Source organism: Chiloscyllium punctatum, chromosome 27 (genome assembly GCF_047496795.1).
Source record: "Chiloscyllium punctatum isolate Juve2018m chromosome 27, sChiPun1.3, whole genome shotgun sequence".
NCBI classification, from domain to species: Eukaryota; Metazoa; Chordata; class Chondrichthyes; order Orectolobiformes; family Hemiscylliidae; genus Chiloscyllium; species Chiloscyllium punctatum.
Window position 1 is genome coordinate 8,993,701 of NC_092765.1, and position 21,523 is coordinate 9,015,223.

The 21,523-nt window shown below is 43.5% G+C and overlaps 1 protein-coding gene across 2 annotated transcripts in view; it reads left to right on the top strand.

Moving 5' to 3' along the window:
* LOC140453396 (uncharacterized) overlaps positions 1-21,523 on the top strand; it is a 234,964-nt gene that overhangs the window by 202,682 nt on the left and 10,759 nt on the right. For both annotated transcript variants that reach the window (XM_072548025.1, XM_072548024.1), the window contains exons 3-4: positions 10,433-10,941; positions 15,955-16,249. In XM_072548025.1, coding sequence (XP_072404126.1) covers positions 10,433-10,941; positions 15,955-16,249 — 804 coding nt within the window. The remainder of the gene's footprint in view (positions 1-10,432; positions 10,942-15,954; positions 16,250-21,523) is intronic.

The following is a 21,523-nucleotide window of genomic DNA, read 5'->3' on the forward strand; positions in this document are numbered from 1 at the left end:
GGGGTATTTGATTTTATTCTAAAATACCCCAAAAGCCAGCAAACAACTAAAGCTGGAGATTGATACACACGCCCCGCCATCTCAACACCACCCTCCCCTACCATGGCTCACTCACCCTTGGGCCAATCAAGTGACCAAATAATAACCGTTTAAAGCCCACCTTTGATCTGATGGCTTGTCCATGACTTCGTGTTGGTCGTGGGGTGTGTTATGGTGAGGGAACCAAACAGCAAGGACTGCAAACTCCCCACCCATTGATGACCATTGGCATCACCCCTCCCCCTATCCTTTGACACCCCAGTCAGAGCCTACCTGTTGCACCGTGGTGAGCAGCCCACCTTCTCTGCCCCACCCCCAACTCTCATTCAATGCCTTGAGCATAGGTCCTGGTCCTGGGCTCACTGCAATTCCAACATTGACCACTGATGCTGGTGGCACTGTTGGCACTGAGGTGCTGCTGTTCTTTTAATTTGGCTGACATCTCTTTGAAGGTGGGATGTCCTGTCTCAACAAGAATGGAAGCCATGACTTGAGTCACATGGAATTCAATCGCAGATATCGGGGAACATACACCCATTTGTCTAGCTGGTGGGTGGGACCTCCCTCAATTGGCACTCCTTCCTCTACCTTTACCACCTACTGCCTTCACCATTAAGGCACAGTGTCAGCAGTGTGTACCATCTGCAAGATGCACTGCAAACACTCACCAAGACAGCACCTCCCAAATCCGTGAACTTATTGTCTCTCAGAAGATGGGCAGTAGATTCACAGAAAAACCATCACCTGCAAATTCTATTCCAAATCACACTTAGGACACTGTCTTGATTCCTTCACTATCATTGCATCAAAATCTGGGAACTCCCCCCATAACAACAATCTGGTTGTACCTACACCTCAAGGCTGCAGCAAATCTATATAACAACTCATCACCATCATCACAAAGGCAATTAGGATTGAAAGGTCAGCATTTATTGGCCATTCTTAATTTCATGATCAGTTGTTAAGAGTTAACCACATTGCTGTTGGTCTGGAACCACATGTAGTCCAGGCCAGGTCAGGATGGCAGATTTCCTTCCCTAACGTACACTACTGATGTGCCGTTGATTCTGAGACTGGGAATGTTTACAACGATCGACAGGTGTTGCATGGTTGCCATTGCTTTTTAATTCTAGATTTTTGATGATTAAATTCAAATTTCCCTGTCTGCTATTGTGAGATTTTGAACCCATGCTCTCAGAATACTAGACTGGGGTTCTGGATATATAGCTCAGTGACAAGTCCACTGTCCTACCACCCTGATAACTGCTGGGCTAGTTAGCAAATCAAAGAATGCACGTGTGTGAATTGTATCTATCTCATTCTCAACCTTACCTTGATTTTACTTATGAATCTTTCAAAGAATCTTTCAAAGAGCAGAACCATATCTTTGTAATTCTGTGTGGTGACTGCAGAGAACACTTTCTGGGGAGATGTTGAGATGAGGGAAAACCTGTTGGTCCAGGGTATCTGACCTATGCTGGAAGGATCTGATCTCAGTTATCTGTAAGAATAATAGGATGGTTATGGTAGGGGATTTTAGCTTTTCAAACATAGACTGAGTCTGCTACAGTGATAGAGAGGAGTTTGTTAAGTGTGTACAAGAAAATTTTCTGATTCAGTATGTGGATGTACCTACTAGAGAAGCTGCAAAACGTGACCTACTCTTGGGAAATAAGGCAGGGCAGGTGACTGAGGTGTCAGTGGGGGAGCACTTTGGGGCCAGCGACCATAATTATATTAGTTTTAAAGTTGTCATGGAAAAGGACAGACTGGATCTAAAAGTTGAAATTCTAAATTGGAGAAAGGCCAATTTTGACGGTATTAGGCAAGAACTTTCAAAAGTTGATTTGAGGCAGACGTTCACAGGTAAAGGGACGGCTGGAAAATGGGAAGTCTTCAAAAGTGAGATAACAGGAGTCCAGAGACAGTATAGGTATAGAGAATGCTGGATGACTAGAGAAATTGAGGTTTTGGTTAAGAAAAAGAAGGAAGCTTATGTCAGGTATAGACAGGATAGATTGAGTGAATCCTTAGAAGAGAAAGGAACTAGAGTACACTTAAGAAGGAAATCAGGAGGGCAAAAAGGGGACATGAAATTACTTTGACAAAGAGGGTTAAGGAGAATCCAAAGGGATTTTATAAATACATTAAGGACAAATAGGGCCTCTCAAAGATCAGCAAGGCAGCCTACGTGTGGAGCCGCAGGAGATGGGGAGATACTAAACGAGTATTTTGCATCAGTGTTTACTGCGGAGAAGGAGATGGAAGATATTACAGAGAGGAAGTTCTGGATGTGTTAAAACAAATAAAAGTGGATAAATCCTCAGGACCTGATCAGGTGTACCGTAGAACTTTCTGGGAAGCTAGGGAAGTGTTTGCTGGGCCCCTTGCTGAGATATTTGTATCATCGATAGTCATAGGTGAGGTGTCGGAAGACTGGAGGTTGCTAATATGGTGCCACTGTTTAAGAAAGGTGATAAGGGCAAGCCAGGGAACTATAGACCAGTGACATCGGTGGTGGGCACGTTGTTGGAGGGAATCCTGAGGGACAGGATTTACATGCATTGGGAAAGGCAAGGAATGTTTAAGGACCATCAACTTTGTGCGTGGGAACTTATGCCTCACAAACTTGATTGAGATTTTTGAAGAAGTAATATAGAGGATTGATGAGGGCAGAGCGGTGGATGTGATCTATATGGACTTCAGTAAGGCGTTCAACAAGGTTCCTCATGGTAGACCCCTTAGCAAGGTTAGATCTCACAGAATACAGGGATAATAAATCATTTTGATACAGAACTGGCTCAAAGGTAGAAGGCAGAGGGTGGTGGTGGAAGGTTGATTTTCAGACTGGACGCCTGTGACCAGTGGAGTGCCACAAGGATTGGTGCTGGGTCCACTGTTTTTCATCATTTATATAAATAGTTTGGTTGTGAACATAGGAGCCAAAATTAGTAATTTTGCAGATGACATCAAAATTGGAGTGGATGGTGAAGAAGGTTACCTTCTTGATGGGATGTTGATCAGATGAGCCAATGGATTGATGAGTGGCAGATGGAGTTTAATTTCAATAAATGTTAAATGCTGCATTTTGGAAAGGCAAATCAGGGCAGGACTTATACACTTGATGGTGAGGTCCTGGGGAAAGTTGCTGAACAAAGAGACCTTGGAGTGCAGGTTCATAGTTCTTGAAATTGGAGTCCCAGGTAGATAGGATAATGATGAAAGCGTTTGGTCTGCTTTCCTTTATTGGACAGAGCATTGAGTATAAGAGTTGGGAGGTCATGTTGCTACAGAACATTGGTTATGCCACTTTTGGAATATTGCATGCAATTTTGGTTTCCCTCCTATTAGAAGGATGTTGTGAAACTTGAAAGGGTTCAGAAAAGATTTACAAAGATGTTGCCAGGGTTGGAGGGTCTGAGCTACAGGGAGAGGCTGAGTAGGAAGGGTTTAGAGGGAAATGGGTCAAGTGGGACTAGATTAGATTGGGATATCTTTGAAAGTAGAGGGAGAGATTGAACAGGCTGGGGCTGGTTTCTCTGGAGCGTCAGAGGCTGAGGGGTGACCTTATAGAGGTTTATAAAATCATGAGGGGCATAGATAGGATAAATAGACAAAATATTTTCCTTGGGGTTGGGGGAGTCCAGAACTGGAGGACATAGGGTGAGAGGAGAAAGATATAAAAGAGACCTAAGGGGCAAGGTTTTCACGCACAGGGTGGTATGTGTATGGAATGAGCTGCCGGAGGAAGTGGTGGAGGCTGGTACAATTGCAACATTTTAAAGGCATCTGGATGGGTATATGAATAGGAAGGGTTTGGAGGGATATGGGCCAGGTGTGGTAGGTGGGACTAGATTGGGTTGGGATATCTGGTTGGCATGGACGGGTTGGACTGAAGGGTCTGTTTCTATGCTGTATATCTCTATGACTCTATGACTGTACAGCAGAAGAAAACCCCAAGAAAATGTGTTGCGCGGGTAACCACAGAACATCACATTGAAAAATAAGATTACCTTCCGCCCCTGCTTTTACCGAAAATAAATCTCAGTATGTGATCATTTACTCTGTAATGGTGAGCAGGATCAGTTCTAATTGATGGAAATGCCATGAGGTAAATGACTGTTTATGGATCCAATTGCCCTTTGGTGATAATAGCAGATCATTGATTGGATGGTTAGTAGAGAAGAAGGTTTGGTTTGAAGGATGCCCATATTCAGTTATCCCTCCTCTGGGGATTGGTAGCAAATGTTGTGTTACTGCCCTCAAGGAAATGGCAAGAAGATACCAGCTAATATTTTGCACACACTTGTATATTTTATAAGCATATTTTTCTTAAACCCCTCTCAAATATGATGTGGAGGTGCCAGTGTTGGACTATAATTTGGTGTTGTGTGATTTTGAACTTTGTCCCTCACAAATACTTATTATTCTGACTTTGCCCTTTTCGTTTGTTACTTATCCCATGTTCTCCATCGGGGTGGCTAAATCTTCAATCTGCTTCAGTCCTCCTCTTTAAAACTCCAGCAACATTTCCCACTTCCACCTGTGTGCTCTCTCTTGATTATTTATGAAATGCATGCCTCTAAACCATTCAGTTTGCTCGCTTTTCCTAATCTCTCCCTTTTAGCCTTGGCATCCATTTCTTTATGCCCATGTGTGCAGGGCTTTGTGGGTGATTGCCAATGTGCAGGATTTGGGATCAATGGAAGTTGTTGCTGAGTCCTCCACAGCCCCTATCCTGATGCACAGGTACTGCCCTGTGGGATGTACACTTGCCTCGTGTGTGAGAATCAAGTCATTGTCTTTTCTTTTTGTTTGCCATTCCCATATTTTCCAGTAATGACAGAATCGCTGATTCTCCAAAGAACATTCTCCAAATCTTATAGTAAAAGTTAACAAATTAGCCTCTTGTTTCTGAAACTAAATGTCATGTTTTTCTCGTGCTACGACCCCCATAGAGGCCAACGACTTAGAGAGATGAAAAGAAAACCATTTGGACAAGATTTCACAAACCAACCGAAGTCAACATAATTCAAATATTGATTAACCAGCAAACAATGTTCCAAATTGATACTACAGTTTCACTTTAAGTAGCCAGTGGAACAAGGATACACCTCAAATAGTTTCAAGTGCTCACAATATCTCCTCAACAGATGTGCCTTCATTTGCTATCTCACATTGTTTCCATTTCTGCCTCCATTATTAGAACCTCTCATTCCTCACTCAATAATTTCTATAAATGAGTCATATTCACCAGCTGCCACACTCCATCTGATGTTGTCAGACGTGGTTAACACTTGTTACAACACGGGGTAAACTCTCCTGCTTAAAGTAAACCAGCAACGCAAAAAAGATTTATCCCATGCAGTAATCTGTGAAAATTCAAGAGGCTAAGAACTAATTAAAGTACAAATTAACAGCTTTATTTCTTAAAGTATAACAGAGAATAATTAACTAACAATTATTCACAATTCCTTCCTCTAACCTATCCTAAGTAACCTTCCTAAGTAAAATACTTTCCCTTCTATAATACTAGTCTGATAAAAGCCCCTGATTAAGAGTTACCAAAAATTCAAGTTTTCAAAACCAGTCAGATATCAAATCTTCTCTTCATATCTTCATCAGTCTTCTTCTTAGGGATTTCTGTTTTGCAGGTTAATGATCTTAGAGAGGTACCTTAGAGAGAGCTATTTTTCAGACATGCTGGTGGCGTGGCAGTTCTCCTCCAAACTGTTGCATTTTCCACGGTCTTATACCCCAAAGCATCAGATTGTCTCATTGGCTTTTAAGATTGTCGATATACTAAATTCAAACTGGATTGGAATTTGTTTTTTTTGGAGTATAATTTAAACTGGCCCAATTGAAATCTGTATTTGTCTCCAGGCAACCCTAGCTTCAAAAGTGTGTTGCTAACTTCAACCCAGTGTTACATTGTTACCTTATTCAGAACACTTGGTGCTGTCAGGTAGTTTGCTAGCTTTTAACTCTCTTAAAGGTACATTACACCCACATCTTCATAACACACTACCTAGGTGGAAATCTATGAGTTCTCTCAGAGTCAGGTCTCAACAATCCTTAGGACAGAGATGAGGAGAAACTTCTTCACCCAGAGAGTGGTGGCTGTGTGGAATGCTCTGTCCCAGAGGGCAGTGGAGGCCCAGTCTCTGGATTCATTTAAGAAAGAGTTGGATAGAGCTCTCAAAGATAGTGGAATCAAGGGTTATGGAGATAAGGCAGGAAGAGGATACTGATTAGGAATGATCAGCCATGATCATATTGAATGGCGGTGCAGGCTCGAAGGGCTGAATGGCCTACTCCTGCACCTATTGTCTATTGTCTATTGCATATAATCCCCACAGATGTCCTTCGGTGCTATCTTTAAATGGTATGGTGGGCTTTGGCAACACTCAAATAGCAACAGTGGATGTGTGCAATCCATAACCTTTAGCTCTTCTAGTTTTAGCTCTCTACCTTTTCCAACAGTGTAACGCACAGACACAGTAACACAGTCTTCTTATCGGACTAATTCAACATCAGCATCTATTCGAGTCAGCCAAGCAGAAAACTGATCCATTCATCGATATTCTTGCCAGCTTCCATTCACGCCAATTCTGTGTGTTCTGAAGTATCAGGCTGGAACACCACCCACTGCAGTTAGTTTTCTATTTGTCTTTTTCCTTCTTAGTTGTTCATCCCTCATACCCTCTGTCAGAGTATTCCCCTGTTTCATTTTGATGCTGTCATCACACCAAAAAAAAGTTTCACAAACAAAAGGGTCTTCACACAGGGATGAATCATTCCTGGTTCAACATTCCCAGTAATGTGGAAATTGGAAGAACCATAAACTTGAATTAAAATCATGGCAATGACGGTTTTATTTGTTTTCAGTCCGATGGTTTGCTGACATTTCTTTGGCTAGCCTTCCCTTTTCCCTCATTAGATCACATTCCCTCAATAAGAATGGAAAAGGTAATTCTCATTATTAACTCCGGCCACTTGAACTGGATTTGAATGAGAAAATCTGGGGCTGGTCTCCCAGTGCCATTCTCTGTGTTTGGACCATAAGACGTAAGAGCAGAAGAAGACCATTCAATCCCTCGTGTCTGTTTTATCATCCAATGAGATCGTGGCTGATCTGATAATCCTCAACTCCACTTTACTGCCTTTGATTCCTTTCCTGGTTAAAAATCTGTCAGTCTATCTCAGAATCTCGAATATACTTAATGACCCAGCCTTAACCCTCTGCAGTAAAGAATTCCACAGATTCGCCATCCTCTAAGAGAAGATATTCATCTTTATCTCTGTTTTAAATGCCCAGCTCGTATTCTGAGATTATGCCCCTAAAATGGCATATGGTTAACTGGCCATGACCCCATCATCTTGCCAATCAGAAATGGTCATGGTGTTTCCCAATTACTCGTGTCGCGTTTGTTATTTGGTGGCTATGCGATGCCTCAGCTTACTGATAAGCCTTAATGTGTGGGTCTTGACGGGGAATTATTTAACTATGGGAGTGTTTCAGGCCAACTTGTCTGAGTCCTCTTCTGGTAAGTGCAGACAGGTTTGACTTGAACACAGAGCAATGATCAGCATTGTCAATGCTGACTGCTGTGTAAGTTGATCTCCCTGCCACTTTCAAGCTTCCGTCAGCACTCTGTCATAGTCAGCTCCACTGAAAGTAAAAACCCTCTGATTTTACAAAACCACAGATTGCATCCTTGTCTCCAACTGGAGTTGATCCCTGCTATTTGAGTTGATTAGAGGGAATGCTGATTTTGTGGGTTTCCCAGGTCTGTGCGTGGCAGCAACTTCCAAAATTGGAAGTTAAAACAAGAACTGGAGAGCCAAGGCTGATAGTGTGTACAGAACACCAGAGTGGGAACTTAATCCCAACTAGGACCCAACCAAGATTGGAGCAGGGAACTAATCTGAGCAGAGTCGCATGGGCAGAATGTTTGCCCCAATATGGGGTACAAACAGCGATGGTGAGCACCGTTTGCTACTGTGTTAGGGGAGAAACCAGCAAGTACCAATGGAGGGAAGATAAAGGCTGGATGGGGACTGGGGAACTGAGAGGAGGTGATACAGAGCAAGAGAGAGAGAGACAGACAGACAGAAGGAGGGAGAAAGGAGGAAAGCAGCAGGCGAGAGAGAGGGAACAGTCCTCCAGAGGTAAGACTGTCAGATCACTTCTCCACCCACCCAACCACTGGCCATTCTGTGGATGGATTTCCTCCCCACCATTGCTGACAGCTTCGGCATGTTTATTTCAAACTAAAAAAATTCTGATAGGTCACCTAGTCGTGGAATCAACCTCTGTTTTTCTGTTTCTGTCTGTCTGTCTCTCTCTCTGTCTGTCTGTTGTCTATCTCTGTCTCTCACTCTCTTTCACTGTCACTCTCACCTGCAATAGTGGGCCGTGTTATTTGCGAATCTTCCTACTGCACTGGTAAGGACAAGTTCTGGCAAGTTACTGACTAAACAAGGTAATATCACAGTCAGGTGATTGTTCCCGACACAGTGCAGGGTCAGGGTCCCAATGTAAATGAAAATTCCTGTCCACTGTGTGTAACCTCCTTCCAGTGGTCAGAGGATGTTGAGTATCAGTGAGACCAATCTTAGCTGGGATCATCCTTCCTTTTGTTTATGGGCTTCTCACCACTCAGCTCACAGACAGTGTCTCTAACGTTGGTCAGGGGTCATTGCTGAGTTAGCTGTATATTATACGCCACACACCAAATCCCTCTCATTGCCTTCATTCTACACAATCATACAATGGTACAATCCCAACCAATCACACATGAAGAATAAATTATTAAGGAACTGTTTCCCTGCCAATTAGATTAGATTTAATTTTATTGTCAGGTATACCTGAATAAAAGAGTACAGGAATACAGTGAAAAATGGACAGAGTTGCCACTCTCCTGTGCTACCTTAGGATACAATAGTTAGAATTAAAAACAAGACATTGCTTTCAGAAATGGGTGGAGAAATGTGCTAAACAGACAGATCAAACATTGTTCAAACTTCATTTTCAATTTACAAATGTTCTTAAAATTAATTTGGACCACTCACTTCCCCTTGATTTGCCAATTTTGCCAATAATCTCCAGGTCACCACCAGCACCAAACTATGTTATTGCCTTAAGTTGTGCTGTACCTCAGTCACTGGACTCAAAGCATTAACTCTGTTTTCTCTCTCCACAGATGTTACCAGCTGAGTTTCTCTGGCACTTGCTCTGTTTGTTTGTTTTTCTGACATTGTTTCTGGAGAGTTCTTTCCACCAACTGGTGATCTGATCTGATCATCGTCATTCTGGGACATGATCCCTGGCAATCAGGGACCTCTCAACACAGGCAAAACAGCAAAGGCTCTTTCTCAGAGATCACTTGGTGAAAAAGAATCTTCTAGAAGGCCTGATTCCACCTCCTCCTCTGGTCTCTTGCCTGCTCACAGTCCTGAAGGCATTGGCAACATGTTATTGTCAGATCTGGTTGTATGTTTTAGTAGTACAGGTTAATATGGAGTAGCCATTCTAGTGTGAGATCTGATGTGTGTATGTGTGATGTTTCATATATAAGTATACACTTTTTCTTTAAACATTCATTCATGGATTTATTGTCCATCTCAGACTGCAGTTGAGAGTCAACCATATTGCTGTGGGTCTGGAGTCACATGACCTGGTAAAGATGGTGGTTTCCTTACTTGAAGGACATGAGTGAACCAGATGAGTTTTTCTGACAATTGACAATAGTCTCTTAAGTCCAGATTTTTATTAAATCCAAATTTCACCCTCTGCTGTGGTGGGAATCAATCCCAGCTTCCCAGAACATTACGTGTATTAACAGTCCTGCAATAATACCAGTTGGCCATCAACCCCCTCCCCCCCCCCCCCCCCCCCAATATTTGGAATCACAAGGATTCATAAACCCAACACCCTGATGGTTTGGTTCAGTGCTCCCTTCTACCGGCAGGGGTGGAAGGGTTAATAATGAGAGGGCACTGACTTATGGCATTGACCAACAGAGACCAAAGAGATTAAGGAATAGGAGCAGCAGGAAGAAGTCAGCCCCTGCAGTCTGCTCTGTTCTGAAGCAACAAGAGGAAACCTTTTTCTAATAAAACAGTCAGATACTGTGACCTGGAATGAAAGGATGTTGGAAACATTTCATTTTAACTTCCAAAAGAGAAATGATAAGCACTTGAAAGGAAAAACATACCTGCCTATGGGCAAAAAGCAAAGAAGGGGAGCTAATCAGATAGCACCTTCAAAGAGCGAGCACAGGCTCAATGGATGCGATGGCATCTTTCCACACTATAGGACACTCCCATCCATGGTTTGTACAATCTATGGTCATCAGGTTGAACCAAATGTTTGTGTTTTCCTTTTCAGACTTTGAGTTTGACACTGAGCTGCGGTTTACCACCAGCATGGCCAGGCCGGTTACCTCTCCGCCATCCACCACATCCTTCGGCTCGCTTCAGCCGATTGCCTTCACCTTCCAAAGTACTTCCCTGGCGGGCGACGGCACGGCCAGTTCACCCACACCCTCCGCCTCCACTCTCACCATGGCAGCAACCTCGACAATGGCGCCAGTCCCCATCACCATGCCAGCTGCTGCCTCCACCACAACTCTCCTGGCAACGACCACAAGCGCCTCGACAACCGCCAGCGCCACCACCACCAGCACTGTCGCCATGCCGACTGCCCGTACCATCGCCATTGTGCCACTCGCTACTGCAGCAGCAACCACAGTGCAGTCAACCACAAGGAGTGCCACCAGAGTTAGTGAGGTGGCCAGACCAGCGTCGACAGCAGATGCATACACAAGCCAAGCTTCATTGGCAAGCTTCACAGAGAGCACTCGGAAAACCCTCTCACATGTCCCTTACATCACAGAGGTAAGTTGTCATATTTAGATAACTGAGAGTCTCTGTGTTACATATTATATGTTATGTCAAGATAGTATCTCTTTCAGAGTTGACTGATGGCTCATCAGCCAGGTTTCTGAACTTGTTTAGAGGCTGTGCAGTGTGCACAACTACAGAAATAAACCTCCCTGTTGGGGTGCAGAAGACAAATATTTCTTTAATTCTGACTGGAGCCTAGTCACCGCCCAGTGCAGAATTTTTCGGAATGGCAGCCGGTGATGAGCGGTGTCCCGCAGGGTTCAGTGTTGGGGCCACAGCTGTTCACGTTATATATTAATGATCTCGATGAAGGGACTGGGGGCATTCTAGCGAAGTTTGCAGATGATACGAAGTTAGGTGGACAGGCAGGTAGTACTGAGGAAGTGGGGAGGCTGCAGAAGGATCTAGACAGTTTGGGAGAGTGGTCCAGGAAATGGCTGATGGAATTCAACGTGAACAAATGCGAGGTCTTGCACTTTGGCAAAAAGAATAAAAGCACAGACTACTTTCTAAATGGTGAGAAAATTCGTAAAGCCAAAGTACAAAGGGATCTGGGAGTGCTAGTCGAGGATTCTCTAAAGGTCAACATGCAGGTTGAGTCCGTGATTAAGAAAGCGAATGCAATGTTGTCACTTATCTCAAGAGGGTTGGAATATAAAAGCACCGTTGTGCTACTGAGACTTTATAAAGCTCTGGTTAGGTCCCATTTGGAGTACTGTGTCCCATTTTGGTCCCCACACCTCAGGAAGGACATACTGGCACTGGAACGTGTCCAGCGGAGATTCACACGGATGATCCCTGGAATGGTTAGTCTAACATATGAGGAACGGCTGAGGATCCTGGGATTGTATTCATTGGAGTTTAGAAGATTAAGGGGAGACTTAATAGAGACGTACAAGATAATACATGGCTTGGAAAGGGTGGATGCTAGGAAATTGTTTCCGTTAGGTGAGGAGACTAGGACCCGTGGACACAGCCTTAGAATTAGAGGGGGTCATTTCAGAACAGAAATGCGGAGACATTTCTTCAGCCAGAGAGTGGTGGGCCTGTGGAATTCATTGCCGCAGAGTGTAGTGGAGGCTGGGACGCTAAATGTCTTCAAGGCCGAGATTGATAGATTCTTGATGTCTCGAGGAATTAAGGGCTACGGGGAGAATGCGGGTAAGTGGAGTTGAAATGCCCATCAGCCATGATTGAATGGTGGAGTGGACTCGATGGGCCAAATGGCCTTACTTCTGCTCCTATGTCTATGGTCTTACGCTGGAACACCAAATGTTTAGAATTTCCTTGTCTTCCTAGTTGCAAGTTAAATGTTTGACGTTTTGAAAGACAACACTTGGGAATTAAAATGGCATTAGAATTTTGAATAGATGTAATTTCCAGGAGATGGGAGCAAAGTAAAGTTGGTCAGGCCTAGGGCCTGCTTATGACCACTGCCTATGGAAAGCACTTATTGCAAGGAGTCCTTTCAACTGTGGAAGTGCTAGGGGCCCCTGAGGGATGATCCTCGAGAAATGTCTGATGGAGAACATGGTAGGGAAGTAGACAGTCTTTGACACTATCTGAACTGTTACTATGTGCGTTGGTCAAAGGGGACAAAGCCCCAGACTAATGAAAGATAAACTTTGTACTGAGGTCAAAGGTGATCAAGATGGCAATGCCATCCGAAATGAGTATGGAAGCAAGTGTCCCGAAATTTTCATGTAACAGTGGCTGCCAAGATAGGAGATGACACAAACCCATTGCTACAGGCCTGCTGTTAATAGATGTTCTGTTACAATGGGTTCCAAGCTAAAACATTTAAAATAGAAGTGAGAATAGGGAGTTCAGCCTCTCATCTGAGTCTCAATCTGTTTAGCCTTTACTCATAAGACAATCCCTCCACACCAGGAACCACTCATTATGAATCTTCTCTGAACTGTCTCCAATAAAACTATATCATTCCTTAAATAAGGAGAACAAAACTGCTTGCCCACCTTGTACAGTTGTAGTAAGATTTCCCTACTCTTATACTTCAACCCCTTTGAAATATAAGGGCCAACATTCCCCTTGCCCTTCCTGATTACCTGCTGCCCCTGTCGGCTACCTTTCTGCGTCTCGTGCACAAGTCCCTTTGTGTTGCAGCTTTCTGCAGTTTATTTTCCATTTAAATGAAACTTTGTTCTTACTTCCAAAATAAACAACTATAAACTTTCTCACATTTTACTCAATTTTCCCACTTACTTAGCCTATCAATATCACTTTGTAAACTGCTTATATCCCTCTCACAATCTCCCTTTACACCTATTTCAGTGTCATTTGCAAATTTGGCTACAGGACATTCATTTCCTTCCTCCAAGTCATTAACATATATTATGAACAATTGCAGCCCTGACACTGATCCCTGTGAAACCCCACTGGTCATGGGTCACCAACCTGAAAAGGAGCCTATTACAATTGGCTGCCAGTTAGCCTGTTACAGCAGATAGGAAGAGTGATACTTCAGGAAGAGTTCTGGGGATTAGAAAGTTCCCAGGTTAACTTTTCAGTGAAGGTGTTATATCAGAACAATGCCATCACCTCCTCCTGTGAAACACCCATCTGATGAATTTACCAGCATCTCGTAAAAATATAGAAACGTATGACAGGGTATGACAGGGTGGATACAAATAGGATGTACCCCAGAAGGGGTTAGATATTGAGGATTGAGCTGAGGAAGAATTGCTTTATTCAGAGTGTGGTTAATCTTTGGAATTCTGTACCTCAATGAGTTGTGGAATCTCATTTAATTAAGTTCAAGAGTGAAATCATTAGGTTAGATTCGATGACATTACAGTGTGGAAATGGGCCCTTCGGCCCAACAAGTCCACACCGACCCGCCGAAGGGCAACCCACCCCTTACCTAACACTATGGGCAATTTAACATGGCCAATTCACCTGACCCAGCACATCTTTGGACTGTGGGAGGAAACCGGAGCACCCGGAGGAAACCCACGCAGACACGGGGAGAAGGTGCAAACTCCACACAGTCGATATGTCTCTGGACACTAATGAGATTAAGGGATATGGTGATAATGTGGGAAAGTGACATTGAGGAGATGATTGGTCATGGTCTAAAATGACAGGGCTGAATGGCCTACTCCTGGTCTAATGTTCTAATCTATTTCATGAGACAAAAGCTAGAGCCCATAGAAATAAATAATATAAAATGGTCACCAACAAATCCAATAAGGAATGATATATTTTTTAACCCAAAGTGATGAGAGTGAGGACTCCAGTACCACCAAAAGCAGTAACCGAGGGAAACAGCATTTACAGGAAGCTGGATGAACACAAAGGAGTATGGTTCATGTGGAGCATTAACAGAAGCAAAGACCAATTGTGCTGAATTGCCTGTTTTGGTGCTACATGTGATATAATTCTCGGTTTCTCATTTTGAAAGCTCACTGTAATGGCATTATCAATACTTTGGCTTTAATATCGGGTCAGAGTCTGGGAATACCATGGCGAGTAACTCACTTCCTGACTCCCCAAAGCCTGTCCATCACCTATCTACAAGACACAAGTCAGAAGTGTGGAGTGGCTAGATGAGTGCAACTCCAATAACATTCATGGAACTTGATGCAATCCAGGACGAAGCAGCCCCTCACTTGATTGGGACACTACCCACCAACTTAAACAATTACTCCCTTCATCAACTGGCACAGTGTCAGCAGTGTACATCTTCTACCAAATGCACTGCAGCAACTTTGCGACAGTTCTTTCAACATCACCTTCTAAATCCACGATGCCTCCCATCTCAAGGGACAAGGGCAGCAGATACATGGGAACACCACCCCCTGCAAGCTCCTTTCCAAGCCACTCACTATCCTGACTTGGAAATACTTCGCTGTTGCTTCACTGTTGCTGGGTGCAAATCCTGGAATTTCCCCCCAATAGCATTTTGGATACACTTGTTATTTTCTTTTTTTTATTTAGTCTTGGGACGTGGGGTCACTGGTCACTGTTGGCTGGGCCAACACTTATTTTCCCTTGAACAAAATTGCATGCTAAGGCCATTCCAGAAGACAGTCAAGAGTCAACCACATTACTGTGGGTCTGCGGTCATATGCAGGACAGACCAGGTAAGGACAGTAGATTTCCTATCCTCCACCACCACCCTCTGTCTTCTACCTTTGAGCCAGTTCTGTATCCAAATGGCTAGTTCTCCCTGTATTCCATGAGTTCTAACCTTGCTAGTCAGTCTCCCATGGGGAACCTTGTCGAACGCCTTACTGTATTTACAGTTTCCCACCAGTAATCGCGCCGTAGCCCCTCAATTTTGTATTTCCCAGTTGTTTCGAATGTACAGAGAACCCCCAAGGCTAAGAAATTTTTTTTGTAACAGAGGACAGGATGCACTGTCCAGTAGCGCGTTTGCATTCTGAGTTCTGACGAAGAGTCACTTAACCCGAAATGTTAACTCTTGATTTCTCTCCACAGGTGCAGCCAGACCTGCTGAGTTTTTCCAGCAATTTCTGTTTTTGTTTCTGATTTACAGAAGGCACAGTTCTTTTGGCTTTTGTTTTAAGCTTGTTTGCAATTGCTGATTTTGCTCACATCTGGACCATGGTGACTGGCAGATGTTTGGGAGCGATTTTAACTTCAATCTAAAGGATCAGGCAAGATCCTTTGGGATCAGAGTCATTGTTGAATTTGTCTCCCAACCACTGGACATAAGTGTAACGTATTCCACCTATTGAGGAACTGACAGCAATCTTGACCTTGCAATAGATCCACTTTAACTGTGCATTGACGTCAGTGAGTCAATCTGGGATGGCGTAAAATAGTTTGATTAAAACGATCCCCCGTGTCCCAGAATGAAGCATTGGGCATCCTGAAAGCAGGAAAGCCAAATTGGAGAGCTTGCTTCTTTTTACTTGCTGTCAGAGCTGTCATTACCATAGCAAGCTAATCAGAGGGGACTTGGATATGAATCTACTTTTCAATGAACAATTCCAAATCACTTTTTCTTTCAAAAATTAGCACACACCGAAAGATGACTCCAGTGAAATAGTCAAAGTGACGACTGTCAACAATGAGGTGGAGGCTCCTGCTGCAGGAGGTCCGAGTGGAGACTTTGAAATCACCGAGGAAGGGGAAGTAATCAATCCAGAGGCAAATAATGAAGTGTTCGCTGTCGTCACACAACCAACCGGGAGGGGCACTGGGAAGAAAGGCCTCCCCAATGACATAGACAATGCCATAGATTCGGGGAGCTCATCTTCAGCTGCACAGTTACCCCAGAAAAACATACTGGAGAGGAAGGAGGTGTTAGTAGGTAAGCTGCTTCCTTTAGTAGTCTTTGCTGCACATATTATACTTTGGATACAGCGATGTATCATTGTGGTTTTTCCCCAGACGCAGAGTAGCCTTGACTTTATACCTGGTATCAAGAATGCTGAATACCAGATCATTCTGGTAGGTGTTACTTCAAAGGGCACCATTATCCAGGTTATAGGAGCTCTGTCCTAGGCTGAGAAGTGTCCATCAGCTTGTTCAAGGAGGTTCTTCAGCAGGTTTTAAATGGAGGAAGTTCAGTTTGAATGGATTATGTGTTCAGATGTGAATAATGCTCAGTGTAATTTGCAAGTTTATTCTATTTAGGCCCTTCCTTCACAAAATCAGACTTTAAAATTAAGTTGAAAAACTCTGAACTAAATATTAAGATACTGTGAAAAGCATAGTGAGCACAGTAAAGACCAAGCTGAGTTTGGTCTCACTTCATAAGTAAAGGTATTGAGTATGAAAGTGAGGAAGTTATATTGAAGCTTTATAAAGCTTTAGTTATGCCATAATATCCACGGGGGAGATGGTAGCATAGTGGTAATCCTGTGGCCCAGGCTAATAAATGGGTTCAAACAAATCTGGAATCGAAAACAAATGAATGTGGCCAAGAAGTTATTGTTGATTGTCAGAAGAACCCATCTGGTTCACAAATGTTCTTTAGGGAAGGAAATCTGCCATCCTTACCTGGTTTGACCTATATGTGACTCCAGACCCACAGCAATGGGGTTGACTCTTAATTGCCCTCTGCAAGCCACTCAGTGTGGTGCCCAAGGGGCAGTGAGGGATGTACTTCAAGTGTTCCCATTGCCAGTGATGCCCACAGATAATGAACAAATTAACAGTGTCTCACCTAGTTCAGACTGTCACACTTCCGGAAGGACCTAAGGATCCCTGAGAGGGTGCAGTGGGGATTGACCGGAATGGTTCCAGGGATGAGCTACAAGGTTCACATGAAGAATGGTAGTTCTCCATGGAGCTGGGGAGATCCAGTTGAGTTAACAAGATTATGAAGGGTTGAGATAAAATTGACAAAGGAGAGTTTCCATTTACTGATAGTATGAGAACTATGGGATGCCGATCTAAGGTCTTTGATAAAAGGTCAGTTGGAGGAATATGGAACGGGGTGTGAGGAACAACTCTGTTTTGTTGCAAGTGGTTATGCCTGGGGTTTGTGTCCTGTGATAACTGTTGAAATGGAAATGACAAATGATTTCAAAAGAAAAATGACCGTACACTTGAGGGAAATAAACTTACAGGATCACAAGGTTGGAACAACGGACTGGAATGTGCTGACATGGGCTTGATGGGCCAAATAACCTCTTGTGTGCCATAATGATTTCATGACTTGGTGTATTGAACATGCCTTTTCATGTACTTTTTCTTTCTCTGCCATCAGATGTATTTGTCCACAGTGAGCTGATAAATGCTGTAGCAGAACCCTGCTTCTGTTTTAAAGAACTGGATGGTGCAAGTAAAACAGATGTGGTCTCATGTTTCCTTTGTATTGATGTACTGGACAGAGTACATCAGAAAACAGGATAAACACTCCTTTGAGAATTGACGTTATTTAAGGAAAAAAAAACACCATCTAATTGCTCTTCCACGTTGTGCTGGAAACACAGGATAAAAACCCAACCATTTACTGATTGATGGGCAGCTTCACAAGTGGAATGTTTTGCCATTCCATCCCCAGCCTTTCTCACTTTGACGACAAAATAAAGTAATGCCCGTTCTGAAACTGCAGGAAAAGCAATGTTTCAGACTCAGGACGATTTTCTCAGGTTCTCCTTAATTACTCATACTGAATCTATTCATGAGTCTAAGTTTCTCTATCAAGTCTTTTTCTTCACATAGAGTCGTAGAATATTACTGCATGAAACAGGCCCTTCGGCCCATTATGTCCATGCCAGTCATCAAGCGCCTATGTACTTTAATTCTGGATTAGTGGTGCTGGAAGAGCACAGCAGTTCAGGCAGCATCCAAGTAGCTTCGAATTTGACGTTTCGGGCAAAAGGCTTTTGCCCGAAACGTCGATTTCGAAGCTACTTGGATGCTGCCTGAACTGCTGTGCTCTTCCAGCACCACTAATCCAGAATCTGGTTTCCAGCATCTGCAGTCATCGTTTTTACCTATGTACTTTAATCCCATTTTTCAGCACTCAGCCTATAACCTCATATGCTGTTGCATTTCAACTGTTCATCCAAACAGTTCTTGAATGTTCCCATCTCTTACTAACCGTTCAGCAAGTGAGTTCCAGATGCCAGCCCCCAGCACCTGGGTGAAACAAATTCTACTCACTCTCCTGTAAACCTCCAGCCCTTACCTTGACCCTATGCCTCCTGAGTATTGATCCCTTGGCTGAGGGAAGATATTTATTCCTATTGAGCCCATCTGTGCCGCTCAGAAATTTGTACACCCCAATGAGGTCCCTGGTCAGCCTTCTCTGCTCCAAGGAAAACAGCCCCAGTCTGTCAACTCTCTCTGCATTGCTGCTTTGCTCTAGCCCAGGAAACATCCTGGTGAATCTTCTCTCTTGCTGTCCAGTGCAAGCACATCCTTCCTGTAATGTGGCAACCAACCCTACACACTGCACTCCAGTTAGGGTCAAACTAACATGATATATCCGTCATCACCTCCTTGCTCTTGCATTCAATTCTTTGAGTAATAAAGGCAAGTTTCCCATATGCCTTCCTAACCATGTGATCATCAGTGCCACTCAAAATCTTACCATTTACTCTCTTACCTATCTGTCCTCCAAAAATACACACTTCACACTTTCAGGATTAAGTTCCATTTGTCACCGTTCAACCCATCTCACCAGACCATCTATATCATCCTGTTGTCAAAACCATTCCTCCTCGCTTTTGCCACATCACTAATTTTCATGTTATCTGAGAACTTACTGATCGCACCTCCTACATTTATGTCTAGATCACTAATCCAATTTATGAACAACAAGGGACCAGCGATAAACCCTGTGATATGCCAATGGATACAGGCTCCCAGTCAAAAAAAGCACCCTTCAACCATCACCGTCTGCTTCCTACCACTCAGCAAACGCAACAAGGGCAGAACCCTCCAATCCTCACTTTCCACCCCACCAATCCCCGCATACAACAAACGCTTCATCCTCCACCACTTCTATCACCTCCAAACGGACCCCATCATCAGAGATATATTTCCCTCCCCACCCCTATCAGCATTCTAAAAAGACCATTCCCTCCGCAACTCCCTCGTCAGGTCCACACTTCCCACCAGCCCATCCCTGGCACCTTTCCCTGCCACCAGAGGAAGAGCAAAACCTGCGCCAACACCACTCCTCTCACCTCTGTCCAAGGCCCCAAGGGATCCTTCCACATCCGTCAGAAGTTTATCTGTACATGTACCAATGTCATCCACTGCATCCGTTGCACCCGGTGTGGTCTCCTCTACATCGGGGAGACAGGACAGTTTCTTGCGGATCATTTCAGAGAACACTTCTGGGACACCCGTACCCACCAACCTCACCATTCCGTGGCTGAACACTTCGATTCCCCGTCCCACTCCATCAAGGACATGCAATCCTGGGCCTCTTCCACCACCAAATTGTTACCACCCGACACCTGGATGAAGAATGCTTCATATTCTGCTTTGGGATCAAACGGGATCAATGTGGATTTCAACAACTTCCTCATTCCCCTCCCCTCACATTATCTCAGTCTCAAGCCTCCAACTCAGCACCGCCCTCTGGACCCGTCCATCACTGCCCCCTTCTGGCCTATTACCTTATCCACCTATCACTTTCCCAGCTACCTCCCCCCAACCCCACCTCCCATTTATCTCTCAAACCCGGCCCACCCCCTCATTCCTGGTGAAGGCATTATGCTCGAAACGTCGACTCTCCTGCTCCTCGGATGCTGCCTGACCTGCTGTGCTTTTCCAGCACCACACTCTTCAACTCTGATCTCCAGCATCCACAGGCCTCACTTTCTCCACAGGTTTGAATCCAGTTTTCCAAATTGTCCTGGATCTCATGGGCTCTTATTTTCTTGATCAGTCTCTCATGCAACACCTTGTCAGTTATAAACTATTATAATGCGGGCTACATCAACCGCAGTACTCTCATCTACACATCTAGTCACCTTCTCGAAATACTCAATCGAACTTGTTTGGTGAGATCTCCACTGACAAAACCATGCTATTCTCGATTAACCCTGGTCTTTCCAAGCACCTATTCTGTCTCTTGGATTTTTTTCCCCGGTAGTTTTGCTACCACTGATGTTAGACTTACATGCCTGTAGGTCCCTCATTTATCCCCTCTTCCCTTCATGAATAATAGTACCACATTAGCTGTACTCAAGTCCTCTGCCTTGTCTCCATATCTGTATTTGAAAACTAATGTCAAATCCATGCAATCTCCTCCCCTGCCTCACACAGAGCTTAGGGTACATTTCATCTCGGCCTGGAGATTTATCCAATTCAAGCCCACCAAAACCATGAATACGTCATCCCTCTTAATTGTAATCTAATTCTTTAATTTGTTAAAGTTGCAATTCCTGATTTCTATACCTACATTCTTCTCCTAAGTAATGAATACAGAAACAAAGTAATCATTTTAAAACCTCACCCACATCTCATTAGAGTCTAAAATAGCATACTCTTTCTCTGGACATTCTCTTGCCTCTAATATATCTATAAAACACCTTTGAATTATCCCATATTTAATTGCCAGTGTTTCACTCTCCTAATTTCTTTTTGAGATAACCTACTGCAATTTCTACACTTCCCTATGCCATCTGCTATTATTAGGCCTTGACAACTACAATAACATTCCCATTTTTTGTCCTTATTCAATCCTATACATTGCTTCTCTGTGCCAAGAAAAACAATTCCTAACTGCTCTGGTCTTTTCACATAACCGATGCCCCACATCCTTGATACTATTGAGACCAACGCTGCCCCTTGTTATTTAGCTTAATGTCAGTAAGATGTTGCTGGCACAGATTGGATGCTATGTATTTCTGTTTAACAAAAGCATGCCAAGAAATCTTGCACTTTGAAACATTTAACAATGCTAATATGTTACATATCACCAAAAATGTGTAATTAGATATAACAAAAAAAACTATAATCATAATTTTTAAACACAAATCTACATATGTCCCAGATTCTTGTCAGCATTCTGTCTCAAATATGATCTAATTACATTCTAAAGAACTTTTGTTTTATTCATTATGGGATGAGGGTGTCACTGACCAGTCCAGCATTCACTGCCCATCCCTAATTC